Source organism: Lampris incognitus, chromosome 8, assembly GCF_029633865.1.
Source record: "Lampris incognitus isolate fLamInc1 chromosome 8, fLamInc1.hap2, whole genome shotgun sequence".
NCBI lineage: Eukaryota > Metazoa > Chordata > Actinopteri > Lampriformes > Lampridae > Lampris > Lampris incognitus.
This window is the reverse complement of record NC_079218.1, coordinates 7,696,479-7,717,463: the sequence shown is the minus strand read 5'-3', so window position 1 is coordinate 7,717,463 and position 20,985 is coordinate 7,696,479. Positions and strand designations below refer to the sequence as shown.

Here is a 20,985-nt window from a genome sequence, read left to right as displayed (position 1 = left end):
CAATTTATTACGCAATTAAGCAATTAATTAATTATGCAATTATTATGCAATTTATGCAAAATTATGCAGTGGAGATTGAAAATGTGACAATTAGCCAACAAGGTGCAAGTTACTATGCCAGAAATAAAGTATTCCTGATGTTCACACTAACACATTAATGTCTAAGTGTAGGATTAAAAAAAGTAATTAAGTAATAGTCATGTGTCATGGAGGAAGACAGCGGCTTTTGGAAAGTTTTGCACAGCTAATGTCATAATCTTGGACTTTCCTAAGTGTCCATCACCATCTAGTGGGAAGTATGCACAATTACTGACTGCAAGGCCTACGTGCCCAGCAAACCCAAGGCCTCGAAAACCACGGTAAAGGCATGTGTTTCACATAAAATATGGATTATGACTAAAGCATCATGTCTGCAAAGATGTTTTGAGTAGGTACGACTATACAATAAACAAAGCCAACCCAAAAAATAAAAAACAAATAACTGAATAAAAATTGGGCCCATCAAAATGCAACAACTGGTGTGTGCACCTTAACTTTGACCTGACTGTTTATGACAGTAAATGATGGATTACAGCACTGGAAGTGTCTCGCTATCCCCCTAATCTTTCATAAAGTACTGAAGCAGAATCAGTGTCCTCGTTGACTTGTTATCGTTAAAAATACCTGAGTGGGTCAGCGGCAGCGCGGGCATGCTCCCATTAATGATTCATGAAAGCTAAAGTAAATGGGCGTTATCTTTAAAGTGTGTTGGTCTGTGTTACAGCGTAGCACTTATTAGATGCATTTGGCTCATGGAGGAGTTAACAGCCCACCTGAGTGTCCCGGGATGACCCGTGATGAAGAGGGGTTTATAACAAGCGTATCGACAACAGGGAATAGTTAATGGGTTTCATTGATCAAGCCTGCCGAGATATCGATCCGTGATTTATTACTCTGATAAATTACCCATGACGTACCATACTAATCAGACCTAGCTATATTTAGTGCCTTGCAGTAGGTGAATGCTAATACATTTCAGTGTGGGAAGAATTATAAAATTGCACTACAGTTTTAAGGCTAAATGTACACAGGGATGCACAGAGACAGAGGATGCTTCATTTCCCCCAACTTTATAAACAAGTAAATTTACTCTTTTTTCGTGCAATGAGTACTACCTTCAAGTTCTGTGGCCATGTAGGCGGTGTACTATGATGCCTCGGGGAAGCAGACGCGGTGTAGATGGGAACGGTTGTTTCCTGCAGGACGCTGCGGTAAGGTTTTGACCATGCTAGCACGCGCCTCGGCATTAATGGACAGATGTGGCTGAGTTGCAGCAGTCTGATGAAGACGGTCAGTGTGTAGTTGTAAAAGGAAAGTCTCACACCGTGGCACAAATCTATAAAAGAGTCTATGCTGACTAATGGGTCCGGTGCTGTGGGAGTTCAGGTGTGGATTTACAGCATGAGGTCTCAGCATGAGAACACAGTCCGGCCAGCAGGCCATTCCAGAGATGCTAACATAAAGTAGTGCCTTTCGACAATGACATCTGTGAATTTACAAGCAACATCTCCATGGGATTAAGCCCACTTATGCGACTGGATGCTTGCAACCATGCTGAGAGAGACACAAAAAGTTGCACACCAACATGTTATAAACACAGTATAGGCCAGTTATAGTTAAACTATTGCATGCTATAAACACAGTATAGGCCAGTTATAGTTAAACTATTGCATGCTATAAACACAGTATAGGCCAGTTATAGTTAAACTATTGCATGTTATAAACACAGTATAGGCCAGTTATAGTTAAACTATTGCATGTTATAAACACAGTATAGGCCAGTTATAGTTAAATTATTGCATGTTATAAACACAGTATAGGCCAGTTATAGTTAAACTATTTCATGTTATAAACACAGTATAGGCCAGTTATAGTTAAACTATTGCATGTTATAAACACAGTATAGGCCAGTTATAGTTAAACTATTGCATGCTATAAACACAGTATAGGCCAGTTATAGTTAAACTATTGCATGTTATAAACACAGTATAGGCCAGTTATAGTTAAACTATTGCATGTTATAAACACAGTATAGGCCAGTTATAGTTAAATTATTGCATGTTATAAACACAGTATAGGCCAGTTATAGTTAAACTATTTCATGTTATAAACACAGTATAGGCCAGTTATAGTTAAACTATTGCATGTTATAAACACAGTATAGGCCAGTTATAGTTAAACTATTGCATGTTATAAACACAGTGTAGGCCAGTTATAGTTAAACTATTGCATGTTATAAACACAGTATAGGCCAGTTATAGTTAAACTATTGCATGTTATAAACACAGTATAGGCCAGTTATAGTTAAACTATTGCATGTTATAAACACAATATAGGCCAGTTATAGTTAAACTATTGCATGTTATAAACACTGTATAGGCCAGTTATAGTTAAACTATTGCATGTTATAAACACAGTATAGGCCAGTTATAGTTAAACTATTGCATGTTATAAACACAGTATAGGCCAGTTATAGTTAAACTATTGCATGTTATAAACACTGTATAGGCCAGTTATAGTTAAACTATTGCATGTTATAAACACAGTATAGGCCAGTTATAGTTAAACTATTGCATGTTATAAACACAGTATAGGCCAGTTATAGTTAAACTATTGCATGTTATAAACACAGTATAGGCCAGTTATAGTTAAACTATTGCATGTTATAAACACAGTATAGGCCAGTTATAGTTAAACTAGTGCATGTTATAAACACTATATAGGTGAGTTATAGTTGAACTATTGCATGTTATAAACACAGTATAGGCCAGTTATAGTTAAACTATTGCATGTTGTAAACACAGTATAGGCCAGTTATAGTTAAACTATTGCATGTTATAAACACAGTATAGGCCAGTTATAGTTAAACTATTGCATGTTATAAACACTGTATAGGCCAGTTATAGTTAAACTATTGCATGTTATAAACACAGTATAGGCCAGTTATAGTTAAAATATTGCATGTTATAAACACAGTATAGGCCAGTTATAGTTAAACTATTGCATGTTATAAACACTATATGGGTGAGTTATAGTTGAACTATTGCATGTTATAAACACAGTATAGGCCAGTTATAGTTAAACTATTGCATGTTGTAAACACAGTATAGGCCAGTTATAGTTAAACTATTGCATGTTATAAACACAGTATAGGCCAGTTATAGTTAAACTATTGCATGTTATAAACACTGTATAGGCCAGTTATAGTTAAACTATTGCATGTTATAAACACAGTATAGGCCAGTTATAGTTAAACTATTGCATGTTATAAACACTGTATAGGCCAGTTATAGTTAAACTATTGCATGTTATAAACACAGTATAGGCCAGTTATAGTTAAACTATTGCATGTTATAAACACAGTATAGGCCAGTTATAGTTAAACTATTGCATGTTATAAACACAGTATAGGCCAGTTATAGTTAAACTATTGCATGTTATAAACACAGTATAGGCCAGTTATAGTTAAACTATTGCATGTTATAAACACTATATAGGTGAGTTATAGTTGAACTATTGCATGTTATAAACACAGTATAGGCCAGTTATAGTTAAACTATTGCATGTTGTAAACACAGTATAGGCCAGTTATAGTTAAATTATTGCATGTTATAAACACAGTATAGGCCAGTTATAGTTAAACTATTGCATGTTATAAACACAGTATAGGCTAGTTATAGTTAAACTATTGCATGTTATAAACACAGTATAGGCCAGTTATAGTTAAACTATTGCATGTTATAAACACAGTATAGGCCAGTTATAGTTAAACTATTGCATGTTATAAACACAGTATAGGCCAGTTATAGTTAAACTATTGCATGTTATAAACACAGTATAGGCCAGTTATAGTTAAACTAGTGCATGTTATAAACACTATATAGGTGAGTTATAGTTGAACTATTGCATGTTATAAACACAGTATAGGCCAGTTATAGTTAAACTATTGCATGTTGTAAACACAGTATAGGCCAGTTATAGTTAAACTATTGCATGTTATAAACACAGTGTAGGCCAGTTATAGTTAAACTATTGCATGTTATAAAAACAGTATAGGCCAGTTATAGTTAAACTATTGCATGTTATAAACACAGTATAGGCCAGTTATAGTTAAACTATTGCATGTTATAAACACAATATAGGCCAGTTATAGTTAAACTATTGCATGTTATAAACACTGTATAGGCCAGTTATAGTTAAACTATTGCATGTTATAAACACAGTATAGGCCAGTTATAGTTAAACTATTGCATGTTATAAACACAGTATAGGCCAGTTATAGTTAAACTATTGCATGTTATAAACACTGTATAGGCCAGTTATAGTTAAACTATTGCATGTTATAAACACAGTATAGGCCAGTTATAGTTAAACTATTGCATGTTATAAACACAGTATAGGCCAGTTATAGTTAAACTATTGCATGTTATAAACACAGTATAGGCCAGTTATAGTTAAACTATTGCATGTTATAAACACAGTATAGGCCAGTTATAGTTAAACTAGTGCATGTTATAAACACTATATAGGTGAGTTATAGTTGAACTATTGCATGTTATAAACACAGTATAGGCCAGTTATAGTTAAACTATTGCATGTTGTAAACACAGTATAGGCCAGTTATAGTTAAACTATTGCATGTTATAAACACAGTATAGGCCAGTTATAGTTAAACTATTGCATGTTATAAACACTGTATAGGCCAGTTATAGTTAAACTATTGCATGTTATAAACACAGTATAGGCCAGTTATAGTTAAAATATTGCATGTTATAAACACAGTATAGGCCAGTTATAGTTAAACTATTGCATGTTATAAACACTATATGGGTGAGTTATAGTTGAACTATTGCATGTTATAAACACAGTATAGGCCAGTTATAGTTAAACTATTGCATGTTGTAAACACAGTATAGGCCAGTTATAGTTAAACTATTGCATGTTATAAACACAGTATAGGCCAGTTATAGTTAAACTATTGCATGTTATAAACACTGTATAGGCCAGTTATAGTTAAACTATTGCATGTTATAAACACAGTATAGGCCAGTTATAGTTAAACTATTGCATGTTATAAACACTGTATAGGCCAGTTATAGTTAAACTATTGCATGTTATAAACACAGTATAGGCCAGTTATAGTTAAACTATTGCATGTTATAAACACAGTATAGGCCAGTTATAGTTAAACTATTGCATGTTATAAACACAGTATAGGCCAGTTATAGTTAAACTATTGCATGTTATAAACACAGTATAGGCCAGTTATAGTTAAACTATTGCATGTTATAAACACTATATAGGTGAGTTATAGTTGAACTATTGCATGTTATAAACACAGTATAGGCCAGTTATAGTTAAACTATTGCATGTTGTAAACACAGTATAGGCCAGTTATAGTTAAATTATTGCATGTTATAAACACAGTATAGGCCAGTTATAGTTAAACTATTGCATGTTATAAACACAGTATAGGCTAGTTATAGTTAAACTATTGCATGTTATAAACACAGTATAGGCCAGTTATAGTTAAACTATTGCATGTTATAAACACAGTATAGGCCAGTTATAGTTAAACTATTGCATGTTATAAACACAGTATAGGCCAGTTATAGTTAAACTATTGCATGTTATAAACACAGTATAGGCCAGTTATAGTTAAACTATTGCATGTTATAAACACAGTATAGGCCAGTTATAGTTAAACTATTGCATGTTATAAACACAGTATAGGCCAGTTATAGTTAAACTATTGCATGTTATAAACACAGTATAGGCCAGTTATAGTTAAACTATTGCATGTTATAAACACAGTATAGGCCAGTTATAGTTAAACTATTGCATGTTATAAACACAGTATAGGCCAGTTATAGTTAAACTATTGCATGTTATAAACACAGTATAGGCCAGTTATAGTTAAACCATGTAACAAATTAAATGAGCAGTCATCAAACATACAGCTGTGTTGGAGTCATTAATCAAGTTTTACATCACAAGGTTAAGTTGCGATCTGCATATGAAACTAATCCCATACTACCTGTATCCTATATTCCCCATATCCCATACATGTATCTCATATTCCCTTTACTACGTACATTCCATATTACATGTATGCTGTATTCCTGTGTTTATATCCATGTTTAATTGAACATACCAGCTGTACCTGACTAAACTATGACCACTATCATACTTGACTTTTACTATTTTACCTTTTCTTGTACTTCTTATTTTAGATTTAATTTTCTTATAGACCAGCCATAGTGTCTTACTTTTTTTTTCACCCATGGGATTTTTTTCAAAGCATATCTAGCTAGCTAGCTAGCTAGCTATATTCCCCATATCCCATACATGTATCCAATATTCCCTTTACTACATACATGCCATCTTACATGTATGCCATATTCCTGTATTTATATCCATGTTTACTTGAACATAGCAGCTGTGCCTCAGGTTCAGATTCAGACAACTTTATTTATCCCAGAAGGGCAGTTCAGTTTTACAGTCTACCCAGAACATACACAAACTAACTCACAGACAAGTGGCAATCAGCAGTTCTGACTAAACTGTGACCACTGTCATACTTGACTTGTACTATTTTATCTTTTCTTGTATTTTTTATTTTAGATTCCATTCTCTTATAGACCAACCACGGTGTCTAGATAGATAGATAGATAGATAGATAGATAGATAGATAGATAGATAGATAGATAGATAGATAGATAGATAGATAGATAGATAGATAGATAGACGGACGGACGGACGGACGGACGGACGGACAGACAGACAGACAGACAGATAGATAGATGTTTTTCAAAAAAAATTCCTATGAGTGCCACAAAAAAAGGTGAGACACCGTGGTTGGTCTATAAGAGAATTAAATCTATAATAAAAAAAATACAAGAAAAGGCAATATGGTAAAAGTCAAATATAGCTTAGTCTGGTACAGCTGGCATGTTCAAGTAAATATAGTTATAAATACAGAAATATGGCTTGCATGTAATATGGAATGTAGATAGCTAGCTAGCTAGCTAGCTATTTGTTACTGTTCGACTCATCGCCATTGCTTAAAGCACATATACCACGAACAAGTGGTATATGAGTGGCGTTTCACGTGCTACCAGTGCTAGCGCTAATGCTACCCTCCCCAGCCACGAGCGCCACTGCCCCCCCCCCTTACGGGGGACTCGGCGCCTCGACGAGCCGGCCGCTGCACCTGCCAATCAAGGTAGGGCACGCCGCTGGCACGCGGTTACCAGGGAGGAGGCGGAGTGATCAGGTGGTGATGGAGGCCATTAATCTGTTTACTACACAGACCGATTCAGCCTCCTCCCTCATTCAGCTCTCTCTCTCTCTCCCCCTCCCTCCCTCCCTCCCTCCCTCTCTCTCTCTCTCTCGCCGGCTCTCTTTCTTCCATCATGGCTCCCTCGATAGACAGGCAGGGATACTGGGGGCGGCCGACTTCCACGCTGGACTGGTGCGAGGAGAACTATGTCGTCTCCTTCTACATCGCCGAGTTCTGTGAGTAATGAAGACCCGCGGCGTGGAAGCGGGTTTTGCGGGGCGCGGAGGGGTGGGTGGGTGGGTGGGGGAGGTGGAGGTGGACGACGACAGGATTCGCGATCGCTTTTCCACGCAGGTCCGTTATCGCCCATGTGGAAAGGCGGCGAGGGTCGTCCCTCCGGATCCCGAGGCGGACGTAGTATATATTGGCCGCCTTTGGGTGGGTGGGGGGGGGGGTCGTGTGCAGAACTCCCCCCCGCAGAACTCCCCCCCCCATCCGGACCCAGTGGGATGGGGGGGCTGGCTGGGTTGGTGGAGTTCTGCAGAATGGTGCAGAGTTCAGCTCCTCCGTCGCCTCCATCCCCCGGCCGGATCACGAAGCGGTGACGGTGCTCCACGCGTGCAACCGGCGGGCGCGATACAGGAGCGCGGCCGCTGCGTAGCGGGGATCAGCCCGGTTTCATGCATCGCCCCCCCCCCCCCAGCTGCAACAGCCGCCCCAAGCCCGTTTCTGTTACATTGTATACATTCGGTCCGGCTACTTTTGGTTTCACATCGCGGTTGCGCGAGCGCACTAAAGAACGTCGTATGGCACACCTGTGTCCGGTCACCTTCGCCCACGTCTCCCTGCGTGGACCGGGTTTGCAGACGGGCATGCGTGTGACGTCGGCGTGTTGTCGAATCGACGGGTAAGCCCCCTTTCGCCGCTGTCTGAGTGTCGGCTGTTCGGTCCACATCGTGGTCCGGGGATCAAACTTGAAAAGTTCGAAAGCTCGGACCGGATGAGGTAGGTGTGAAAGCCCCCTTGAAGTTACCCGTCACATGCAGATGAGCACAGTAAGGTGTCGGTACAATCAAGACAGCACGTGCGATGGCCGGATATCAACGAGCCGGCCTATAACAACACACGCACGCACACGCACGCACGCACACGCACACACACGCATGAGCATTGTAAATACCAACAGAAACAGGCCAGGCTGCCTGCGAGAGACCCGGTCCTCGTCAACTCCCATCACACACAATACGGTGCTATCGGTGGAGATCAGTTTGTGTTTCGTTCTGTTTAATCCGGTAGGTTGAATCTGATGATGATGATGATGATGACGATGATGATGAAGCACCTGTGTTCTCGCTGTGACACACTGTTCGCCATTTGCACAACAGCCTCAAGTTCAACTTTCCTGGCAAGAAAGTAAAACACAGTGAAAGCTGCAGCCTCGTTCTGCAAGGTGCACCGACACACCAACACACCAACACGTGTGTTGGTGTGTCGGTGCACCTTGCAGTGTGTGTGTGTGTGTGCGTGTGCGTGTGTGTGTGTGTGTGTGTGTGTGTGTGTAGTAGCTACAGCACAGCGTTTTCACGATACCATCGGTGGGTTCATTCCTTTGTGTCGCGATAAAAAGAGAGGAAAAAAACTGGTTTCTCCGGAAGTTTCCAAGGCTGGTGCATGGAGACTCTGAACTGGAAACGTTTCAGAGTGTGGCGCCAACTTGGATCGGCTCGTGTGGCGACCCGGCAGGACTTGACTTCCCCCCCCCCCCCGATATTACTGTCAATGGTAACTGGACTGCAACTATACAGCACCGCTCTCGCCTGCAGGCCGCGCAAAACACTTTGCGGCGTCTGCCTCCCATTCACCCGTCCACACGGTGTATGGATGTGCTCATCGGGAGCGGTTAGGGGGGGTTCAGTGTCTTGCTCGAGGACACTTCAACACGCTCTGTGGAGGAGCCGGGTATCCGGCCAGCCACCTTCCGATTACTAGACGACCCGGCCTACCTCCCGAGCCGTGCCGTCCCGTGATCTAACGTCCATCCATCCGTTATCCAAACCGCTTATCCTGCTCTCAGGGGTCGTGGGGATGGTGGAGCCTTTCCCAGCAGTCATTGGGCGGCAGGCGGGGCGACACCCTGGACCCACCCCCTACATGCCTTTGGACTGTGGGAGGAAACCGGAGCACCCGGAGGAAACCCACGCAGACACGGGGGAGAACATGCAAATTCCACACAGAGGACGACCCGGGATGACCCCCCCCCAGGTTGCACTACCCCGGGGCTCGAACCCAGGACCTTCTTACTGCGAGGCGGCCGCGCTAAGCACTGCGCCACCGTGCCGCCCCGCGATCTAACGATCATCTAAAAATCTAATTGCACCGAGCCATTTAAGTGGGTGAAATGAAATTGGGGCGTGCGGTTTCCCAGTGACAACGGCGTGAAGAGGTGTGTGGAGACGATGCAGAGTCGGGGGAAAACAGTCTTGTTTCACGGCAGGTGGCAAGTTTTTGAACACGCCTGCTTTTGAATGAGCCCCGTGCCTACGACCTAAGATGTCGAGAATCGGCATTCAAATTCCCAGCCATGCTACGAACGCAACTGAGAACACGTACACGGGTACATTAACCGTGCTTTGCTGTCCCGCCGCGGGTGCTTCGCCTGAAATCCTAAATTCCTCCACCGGGGGTTCAGAGGCACCACCTCTGTTAGACGGTCTGTTATTGCCGTGGTGTCTGTGGTGCTCAGTGATGCAACTGGCAGTCTAATGTGGACGTCAGCCAAGTGGGTCAGAGTTTGTTCAGTCAGACTTGGGCCTTTTCTGCTCCACGTCTCGGCGCCTCCTGCCAGAACCGATGGGCTACGGAGGTGCGGCCGGTCTTTGTAAACACGCTGACGTGCCACACCGCTGAACTTGAACTTTGACCCGCTGCAGGTGTGGCTTCTCCACTTAGTTAGTGACTTTCAGATAGCGCCCGACGGCGAAGGACGCTCTGGCATTTTATCTGTGAGTCAAGGTACAATGGCTGGAATGCTCCATTGTTCACGTGGAAGACACAAAAGAGAGGGGCCGCCGCGGTTTTAACCCGCATGATGTGTCGCTTTGTGCGTTGTGTCAGTTTTCAAAACCTCAGCGGATGAGGACAAGTGAGGCCTGCCGCAGAGGGTGGCCGGTCACGTGGCTCTTCTTAGTGAAATGTTTAGTCTTCGGCCGTGTCAAAACCGCGTCACAGGACATCTTCGATATGTCACCGTAGCCTTTATCGGAATCTGGAGTCCACGCATTCTTGCAATGCCACGCCAGGAACTCGAGACGCCTCGGCTTTTCAGAGTCGCACTCGGATAAAGGCGAGCGGCAGTGTCCCCTTGTGCAGATAGTGAGCGGGAACTATCAGGTTTTACACCGGTTTCCAACTGCGAGGCCGCATAAGCGAGCATACTTTCTCACGGACGTGGCCAGAGGGCGTGGAGTTTACGTATGCACACGTACGTATTCACGCCTGGCAGCCAACGGACAGAGATATAGAATAACTGAATAACTCCCAGATGGGGAAACTCAGATGCTACAGCAGAAACAAATAAAAGGAGAACAAACGTGAACCAGAGAGGTTGGGGGTGGAGGTACTACTGGGGAAATAAATGCAGACATCGTTGTTTTACATGGGTGGCGCAGTGGTTAGCGCGGTCGCCTCGCAGCGAGAAGGTTCTGGGTTCGAAGCCCCGGGGTAGTCCAACCTTAGGGGTCGTCCTCAGTGTGGAGTTTGCATGCTGCGTGGGTTTCCTCTGGATGCTCCTGTTTCCTCCCACAGTCCAAACACATGTAGGTCAGGTGAATCAGCCACACTAAATTGTCCCTAGGTGTGAATGTGTGTGTGTGGGGGGGGGGCTCTGTGATGACCTGGCGGCCTGTCCAGGGTGTCCCCCCGCCTGCCGCCCAGTGACTGCTGGGATAGGTTCCCGAATCCCCGCGACCCTGAGAGCAGGATAAGCGGTTTGGATAATGGATGGATGGATGGAATGAAAGACTAGATGCAAGAGAATTCAGCCAAGCACACAAGTACTAAAACTTACAATCACAAGAAAATGAGAGTCTTTGCAGAGACATGCTTGTTTTCTCTCACAGTTAAGCAACTAGCACCCTATATGAAGTGTCACCTTTAGCAAAGCCTTCATGTAGCGATGAAATATCTGCCATTGGGTATCATAAATCTTGCGAAGCAGAAAGCACACACACGCAATGCAACCCTGGTTGTACGAGAAATTACATGGTGCCTAATTACTGACTTGATGAGGCATGAGTGTTTCACCGTGGCACGGATCACGTACCCCCCCCCAACCCCCCCCTCTGATTACCTGTTTGTTTTCTTGTCATACAGGGAACACTGTCAGTAACCTGATTATGATCCTTCCTCCCATTTATGGTGCCATCCAGACGTTTCAGGATGGCCTTGAGTTCCGCTACATCTGTTCTTTCCTGGGACTTGCAGGTAAGCGGAATCAAGCTCAAACTCTGGAAACCGCATTGTATATATATTCACATCCCCGTATATACCATATTTCCCGCACTATAAGTCGCTGTTTTGTTTTGTTTTTACTCGTCTGGCTGGTCCTGTGACCTATATTCAAAAGGCACTTATGCAATATAATTTTGTCAACTAAGGGCACTAGGTGGCGCTGTTTAGTCTTGTGATTCTGTAAATACCGCCATGTAACTGCGACTTATACTCCAAAGCAACTTTTTTCTTTCTTTCTTTCTTTGCAACAACCCGTTTTTGCTGGGTGCGACTTATACTCCAGTGCGACTTGTAGTCTGGAAATATGATATATATATATATATATATATGCAATTTTATGTACATATGAAAGAGATTGCCTTTTTAAAACCCCTTCATGCACTGTAGTTATTTATATTCTCAGTTTTTTAAACAATATTGTCCATACTGGCAAACCGAGTTTCATCCTATGCCGTTGTAAATTGACACCTAAGCCATTGTCAATATATGATGCGCAGTGTACCTCGCTGTGTCTGTCCAAATAACTTCCACATCTTAACTCCAAACTTAACCACTACCTAGCCTGTTTGTCAGGGGCATTCATATTGTCATTGCCGGCACGGTGGCCCAGTGGTTAGGACAGTCACCTCACAGCAAGAAGGTCCTGAGTTCGAACCTTGGGGGTCTTCCTCCGTGTGGAGTTTGCATGTTTCCCCCGTGTCCGCGGTGGGTTTTCTCCGGGCGCTCCGGTTTCCCCCCACCATCAAAAAGACGTGCATGTTAGGGTTAATACTGCTGTCTGTGCCCCTGACCGGGGCAACGGCAAGACGAACTGGAGGTGATCCCTGGGCGCTGCACGGCAGCTGCACACTGCTCCTAGCTACACAGCTAGGATGGGTTAAGCGTAATTTCCCTATGGGGTTTAATAAAGTATATTAAAGAAAATTATATATGAGGCCAGTCAGTGTTTGGACAGTGAAGTCTATGGCTCACAGACCACACTGCCATGCTGACATGACAGGGTACCTTGGGCATCACATATTGATGCTTTGGCTAAAGTGTCAACATAGTGTGATGCCATGGGATGAGCATGCGGCGCGCTAGTGGGTCATACCCTCCGTGTGTGAGAAGGGGGTGGTCTTTACTCCCAGTTTTAATGTTTCTTACAGTGCTAATGTCATGTCCAATTGTCTGTGTGTCGCCCAGCTGTCGGCGTTGGTTCCTGGTGCTTCCACATGACGTTGCTGTATGAGATGCAGGTGGGCAGATTCATGGTTGGTTATTCAAGGAAATATTTGTCAGCAAAAGAATGATGTCCACTAGTGTGGATTTGGGCTACTTAGCAGTCTAATCTCCTCATATCCTGCTGAGAGCATATGAACTGGACTCGGTGTTGCTTTGGTAAATGTATGTTGTAAAAACTGGAACGAGGACAGAGATACTCGGGGCTTTGGCTGCGATCGGTTGCACTGAAACGATGGTTCCTTACTGTGTCATGGTACCTTCAACGGCTGTAAACTGATCCTTATTTGCTTTGTGTCTCTTATCGCTACAAGTTACTGGACGAGCTGCCAATGATTTACAGCACATGCGTCTTCGTCTACTGTCTGTAAGTGACTTAGATTTCTGGCTTCCTCCTCCACCTTCTTCTCTGTTTTCTCCTACTTGTTAAGTCTGATGTACTTTTTCCATGAATATTTCAGTCATTTGGTCCATACAATGTCAAAAATGGTGGAACATTTTGCATGTCACGTTCCCAGAGGCCAAAATAACGTGTTAAAACTTAATTTTCCATCTGACCAGTAGCTGAAAAAAACTCAAGTATTCAGTTTATATATATATATATATATAGGGCTTTGTGATAGGATGATATATAATCGTGTGACGATAGAAAAGCGTCTGTTGCATATTTTGCTCTATTGTTTATTTCGTCACGTTGCAAATCCCATTTGGAGGCTGTCCAGCTTTAGAGCGGATTACATTAATGAATTACTCTTATTGGCTTTTTACTCATGAGGCTTTTATTGTACTTACAGTAATGTAGCTAGTGTAGCTGTCAGATCTCCAGCTCTCCACCGCTCCGCTGAGCCCCCACCCGCGGTCAAGCAGAGCAGAGGAGAGGAGACGAGAAACTCACGCGACCACAAATGAGAGCAAAACACAGTAGAGACTGTGTGAGTTTCTGTTATTCACCTAAATTTATGTGCACGTGCTCCATTTCGGCTCGGTGGGAAGAGTTTCTGCTGCCGTTTCTCTTCACGGTGGCCCAGTGGTCAGCACTGCTGCCTCACAGCAAGAGGGTGCTGGGTTCGAACCCCGGGCCGTCCCAGGCCCTTTCTGTGTGGAGTTTGCATGCTCTCCCCGTGTCTTCGTGGGTTTCCTCCCACCGTCAAAAAGACATGCATGTTAGGGTTAATACTCCTGCCTGTGCCCCCGAGCAAGGCAATGGAAAGAAGAACCGGAGTTGGTCCCCCGGTGCTGCAGCTGCCCACTGCTGCTGTACAATAGGATGGGTTGAATGCGGAGAACACATTTCACTGTAACCTGTACAATGACGAAATAAAGGGGCATTTCTGGTCGCGCTAGGCTCTTTGTGGTTCAGCGAGGGGGGGGGGGGCGGTCCCTCCACATGTGCACACAAAGGGTTGGGGGTAAGGGGGGCATGGACCAGAAACTATTTATTCATTGAATTTACAGAAAAATGTGCTATATCGTGATATGTCTCGTTATGGGGATATGAGCTCCGGTTTCCTCCCACAGTCCAAAGGCATGTAGGTCAGGTGAATTGGCGGTTCTAAATTGCCCCTAGGAATGAATGTGTGTGTGTGTGTGTTTGTGTGGGCAGGCCCTGTGATGGCCTGGTGGCCTGTCCAGGGTGTCTCCCCTCCTGCCGCCCAATGACTGCTGGGATAGGCTCCCCAGCATCCCCACGACCCTGAGAGCAGGATAAGCGGTTCAGATAATGGATGGATGGATACAGAGTGGGCTAGACGGCCTTGAATAAAGAGCTAGCACGACTAGCGAGCTACAAACTTAACAAAGTCTCATTTATTCTGCAATAAGAACATTACATGGTTCACCCAGGTGGGTGCTACTATAAATGTAATGATTATTATTATTATTAGTAGTAGTAGTAGTAGTAGTAGTAGTATAAATATCTCTCCAGTTTAGCTGGCACTATATTTGATGTCCAGACTTTTTTCATTAATCTCTTATGGCTGGTGCCATGTGTTCAGTATTAGGTATGTTTTGTAAAAGCAGTTTGCAGTCCAGGTGCTCGAGCTCAGGTCAAAGCATTCACATCACCCAAACTTCTGTTTCAGGTACGAGTGCTTCAAGCAAGAGAACGCCATCAGTTTATTTTCTATACTCTTATTGTTCATCTTCAGTGCCTCCGTCAGTGTGGTGAGTCTCTGCCTTCTGCCAGGTTAAGGTTCTGTCCGTTCAGGGCGGTCATGTTGTCGTCACATGAGACACCCCTCTTTTTATTTGCCTTTGAACTATGTGATTAATGACGTGCAGACTCACAAGTCGTTTCTTTCCCCTTTGCTTAAGGTGTACCTGCAGTGGAAGGAGCCAGTCTTTCATCAGGTAAGGGAGTGCTCTTGTTTGCCATCAGGGTTCAGTTTGTCATCCGCCACTCTTCTCTTGTGTAAACATTTGGCGAGCTAACACTGTAACCATTTGGCTAGCTAACAATGTAAACATTTTGCTAGCTAACAATGTAAACATTTGGCTAGCTAACGCTGTAAACATTTGGCTAGCTAACAATGTAAACATTTGGCTAGCTAACACTGTAAACATCAGGCTAGCTAACACTGTAAACATTTGGCTAGCTAACACTGTAAACATCTGGCTAGCTAACACTGTAAACATTTGGCTAGCTAACACTGTAAACATCAGGCTAGCTAACACTGTAAACATTTGGCTAGCTAACACTGTAAACATTTGGCTAGCTAGCACCGTACACGCCACAACCCTCTGCCTGCTGGGCCTTATGTTAGTGTTTCATAGTACAACAGATCTACATAAGATACTGCAGAGGGGGATTTATAGTCTGGTTGTTGGTTTTTGCTAAATCATTTAGTCATTTAATCATCTGCTGTCGGCAGTGAGCCTTTGCTGGCTTGCTAAGTCAAGAAAAAAATGTTAATGATTTGTAAATAGTGATTAACAAATATGCAATAAGTGTGTCGTAAACTCTTACAACTTACTTGCTACCATTAGCAGACGATATGAAACTGTTAATAACCGTGTCTGCCGGCAGCCGTACCGACATGCACCCTGGTTTAGTGAGTGACAGAAACTAAGCAGGTCTGAACTTGGCTTGTACTTGGATGGGAGATCTCCCGGGAAAACTTGAGTTGCTGCCGGAAGTGGCGTTGGTTGGCCAGTAGGGGGCAGTCTTCCCTCTGGTCCTAATAAAACAAAATCCCAGTGCTATATGCATGTATAATTGTATTGTTAATACAGCTTGGAATGCGTTATTCGGGGCCTTCTTCTTTTTTTATATCTGAAGTTAATCTCTTCTTAAAAAGCTCTTACCAGACTAAACAGCCCTAATTATTCCCATATTTTTAAGCGTTATCAAGTGTGTCAGAAGGGCCATATTACAGGGGCGTCCGGGTAGCGTAGCGGTCTATTCTGTTGTGGTCGATCGCCGGTTCGAATCCACGTGTTACCTGCAGCTTGGTTGGGCATCCCTACAGACACAATCGGCCGTGTCTGTGGGTGGGTATGTGTCCTGGTCGCTGTACTAGCGCCTCCTCTGGTCGGTCAGGGCGCCTGTTCGGAGGGGGAACTGGGGGGAATAGCGTGATCCTCCCATGCACTACGTCCCCCTGGTGAAACTCCTCACTGTCAGGTGAAAGGAAGCGGCTGCCCAGACGGCATCCGGATGTGGGCCACTTCGGGCAGTGATGCGGCACTGATGGCCTTCTTCTGGCCCTGACAAAATGGATGCGAGCCTGAAGTGGCCCACATGTATAATGGCAAATATGGCCCAAATATGCCAAATCACATGTGGGCCTTTTTTGGCAAAGATGCGGCGCTCTGGGCAACATGCAATCTGGATGTGACCCTGAAGTGGCCCGTGTGGTAAATGGTGAATATGGCCCAAATAACACAAAACAAATCCGGGCCACCTTTCGCACATATTTGGCACATGTGGCACTGCTATGCCTTGGTTCTGGCCCAGATCTGGCAAACAGGAGCGGTCATCATTCCACTCGGTATGTGGGCCAGATGGAAGTGTCGGTGCAGGACGGGTCCGGGCCACAGCAATTTTGCTATCAGGTTGGCGACTCCGTATGTATGGGAGGAGGCATGTGGTAGTCTGCAGCCCTCTCCGGATCAGCAGAGGGGGTGGAGCAGCGACTGGGACGGCTCGGAAGAGTGGGGTAATTGGCCAAGTTCAACTGGGGGGGGTCCAAAAAAGTGCCATATTGAAAAGTGCCATATTACTAATTCATGAATCAGTATTCACAGGTGCTCATTATGAAGCGTAGCACACATGATCGTCGTGGGGATGAATAAGACTACAACGCCTCAGCACTCTTCCTCTGTTGCAGTCAGTATTCATCCGGAAATAAAAGCACCACAATGTGTTTGGTGTTGCTTCGCAACACCGAACACAATGTGACAAAGCTGCCTTTGTTGACAGTGTGGAGGGGGCTTTGTGTACTGATCACAGTGTTGTGGGGCGGTTTGACCGACCGCTCGGCCAAACTGTCAACCCTGGCGGAATAAACCGGAGGAAAGTCGCCGGTTCAAAGGAATCCAACCGCTGTTTTGAGCGACTGCATGTGCACGCCAGCTAGTCTCTCTATGCATTACGTCAGTCGAATGTGTGTCGATGTGCTGATAACTCAACTAAGTAAAACTTGACCCATGTTGATTTACAGGGATGTGGCTTTTGTTTAACCCTGCAGGCCGTAAAATCCCGAGTGGTTCGTTTAACCCCGAGAGTGTACACTCTCGGGGTTAAACGAACCACTCAGGATTTTTACATATGGAAATACTATCACGATAATCACTGGGGATTTTACGTGACACTGACATGTCCTGCCATGTCTGCTTACATATAGCAAAACATCATGTTCAAGAATCCAACAGGTTCATCGCATTAAACCGTTTGTTAATGTAAATCACAATCTCAAACCAGAATTAGCTTTCCAATGTTGCTCCCTAAAGTATGTCAGACATCATTTTGTGTGAAATTTTAGCTACCAGGTCAGTGTTTCTCAACCCAGTCCTCCAGGACCCCCTATCCTGCAGATTTTCATTGTAACCCTGCGTAGGTAGCCCTGCTTGTACTGACTCGACCAATCATCTCGCAGCACTTAATTATGCAAGGTGTGCAACATCTGACAAAATTCATTGCTGATTGGTTGAATAACTACAAACAGGTACCTATTCAGGGTTGCAAAGGACATATGCAGGATAGGGGGTCCTTGAGGACTGGGTTGAGAAACACTGTACTAGGTTCTTATCAGGGCGGCGCAGTGGTTAGCGTGGTCGCCTCACACCAAGAAGGTCCCGGGTTCGAGCCTCCCGGGGTAGTCCAACCCTGGGGGTCGTCCCGGGTCGTCCTCTGTGTGGAGTTTGCATCTTCTCCCCGTGTCTGCGTGGGTTTCCTCCGGGTGGTCCGGTTTCCTCCCACAGTCCAAAGACATGTAGGTCAGATGACTCGGCCCTACTAAATTGTCCCTAGGTGTGTGTGTGGGCCCTGTGATGGCCTGGCGGCCTGTCCAGGGTATCTCCTCGCCTGCCGCCCAGTGACTGCCGGGATAGGCTCCAGCGACCCTGAGAGCAGGATAAGTGGTTTGGGTAATGGATGGATGGATGGGTTCTGATCATTCATTTCGACAGCAAAATTTGCCTCACAGTCTGAAAAACAACAAACAACGATAATGAATTATTGCCCAGCCCTGAAAGAGGAGTATAATGTAACGGCAGTGAGCCGTATTTCTGGTTTGTTGTTTCAAAGCCAAACCTTGCTTGTGTTTTCAGGTCATGTACGGCGCTCTCGTGGCTTGCCTCGTCATCCGATCTGTCTTCATAGTTACATGGTGAGTGGGCCGAGAGGAGAGACGGGACAGGACAGGCAGAGCCATTGTAAGCAAATTGCTGTTCATGAACAGTAGCGAGGAAATGTTAACCGTCGTTTATTTTCTTTTGTCTGTTTGTTTGGGTTCTAGGGTGTACCCCTGGCTAAGGCCCCTGTGTTATACCTCCTTATGTGTTTTCATGTTAGGGTTCCTACTCTGGAATATCGACAATCTCCTCTGTGACTCTTTAAGGTAAACAGTAATGAATGAGTATTTGAATATATGACATATTTAAGTATATGAATGGTAAAGAAACTATAATATAATATAAAAAATCTAATATAATATAAATATAATATGATATAAATACAATGTAAAAATAATGTAAAATATAAATATAATATAAAAATATATAAGTATAATATAAAAAGCAAAATCCCTGCTAGAGAGAGAGAGAGAGAGAGATTCTTTATTGTCCTTCTTTAAGTAAAGGTCTTGTGCTCCATCATTGTTTGAAGCTTATGACTTCCTTTGTCCCTCAGAGCCAGTAGACAAACACTGCCCCCAGGTGTCGGGATAGTAACACAGTTCCACGCTTGGTGGCACATCCTGACAGGCCTGGGATCCTACCTGCACATACTTCTCAGGTAAGCACATAAATAGCATTTGAATAACACGAGTCGATGGCCGCTTGTGATGATCACTACATTTTAGGGCACATAAAATTCAGATTATTTTTTTTCCCTTTAAATACATGTGAAGCCTCCAGATCAGATCAAGCTACCTCAAGCACAGACCAAAAGTGAAGGTATGCACATCCTTATGTACCTTTTCACAGAATTTTTTTTTTATCCAGTACTTTACATGTACAGGACCATGACCTAACTCCATATTTAACACTTGCTAGTTTTTATGTGGCGTGTGGCCAACACTGCACATCGAGCCTCAGAAGACAAGCTGAAGTGATGGGGACCATTCAAGGGTGGTGACTGTCATATCCAGGCATCATCAGCAAAGGGACCTGCCAATGTCCTTCTCCCTCTGCTAGGTACTGAGCTCACATCCGGAGGGCAGGTGTGCCCCAAGGCACCGCCTCGAGAAACCCTTGGTTCTGTTTCGTGGGGATTTGCTTTATGCAGTATGGCACTGAGAAGTGTCATGAAATGGGAACTTATTCCAATGATCATACCTGATTTGATTAGTTTTTTTTTTTTTGTAACGTTATTGAATTACTGTAATTTCATTTGCTCATCATTTGTTCGATGCAAATATGCTCTATAGTCCACAACTAATACAGTGTTAAGTGGCAGTGGGTCAAGGATGTGTTTGTGGAGATGATTCAGGACGTGGTGCGTTATGTGAAAACAAGTGTCATTATGTTGTCATTCACAATAGCATATCTAACATTACTGATAATATATTTGTGTGGATATTTAGATACCTTAAGCCAAAAGATGTTTAGCTTTCTTAACTAAGGTGTATAATGGAAGGCACCAGACAGTACAGGTCACGTGTACAGGGCTTTAAGAGCAGGTGAGGGCTGTACCTTCAAGACAGTGTTTAAATATCCCCCCCATCGACGACTTTTAGTTGTATGCAATAGATTTGCTGGACACATGTGGGATTTAAACAGCCAGCTCAAACAGGACACTGCACAGATGTGACTCAGCAGTCACGAGTGGCAGGTATCCTCCATTCGCTCTCAACTTGAATTTGTGTCTCCTTACCTGGTAAGACTGGAAGTATGTTGTTCCTTCGGATATTTAAGTTGCTGTGAGATGTAGGGAGTAGTGGTAAAACATACACGGTGATGCTTTAGTAATGTCAGCAGCAAAGGACACTGGTCCTCAGTCGCTTACTGAACTCACATCTCACAATGCTGACAAAAATTCAGCGGCGTAATTCTTTTCCTGCATGCACGGTCCACAAGTTATTGACGAGAGAAAGGCAAACGCTCTCGTGCAGACGGAACTGCTGAATTATTAAGATCGATCAAACAGAACTTGATCAGGACCTGACCCTAGGGTGTGTTAGGACTGGAAAACTGAGCCAGGAGTGTGTTGGAATAGTTTGTGGGGGAAGAGAAAAACGCCCAACACGTTTTTCAGTGTGGCTAGTCGGGCACAA

At 43.9% G+C, this 20,985-nt stretch overlaps 1 protein-coding gene across 1 annotated transcript; it reads left to right on the top strand.

The window, feature by feature from the left end:
• The first annotated feature begins 7,454 nt into the window (after positions 1-7,454).
• On the top strand, positions 7,455-20,129 carry acer3 (alkaline ceramidase 3). Its single transcript, XM_056285321.1, has 11 exons — positions 7,455-7,557; positions 11,693-11,803; positions 13,016-13,068; positions 13,366-13,418; positions 15,133-15,214; positions 15,365-15,400; positions 18,821-18,879; positions 19,009-19,110; positions 19,401-19,505; positions 19,621-19,666; positions 19,766-20,129. Exons 1-11 carry the CDS (start codon positions 7,455-7,457, stop codon positions 19,817-19,819), a joined length of 804 nt encoding a protein of 267 aa, XP_056141296.1. The 3' UTR covers positions 19,820-20,129.
• Positions 20,130-20,985: the final 856 nt, after the last annotated feature.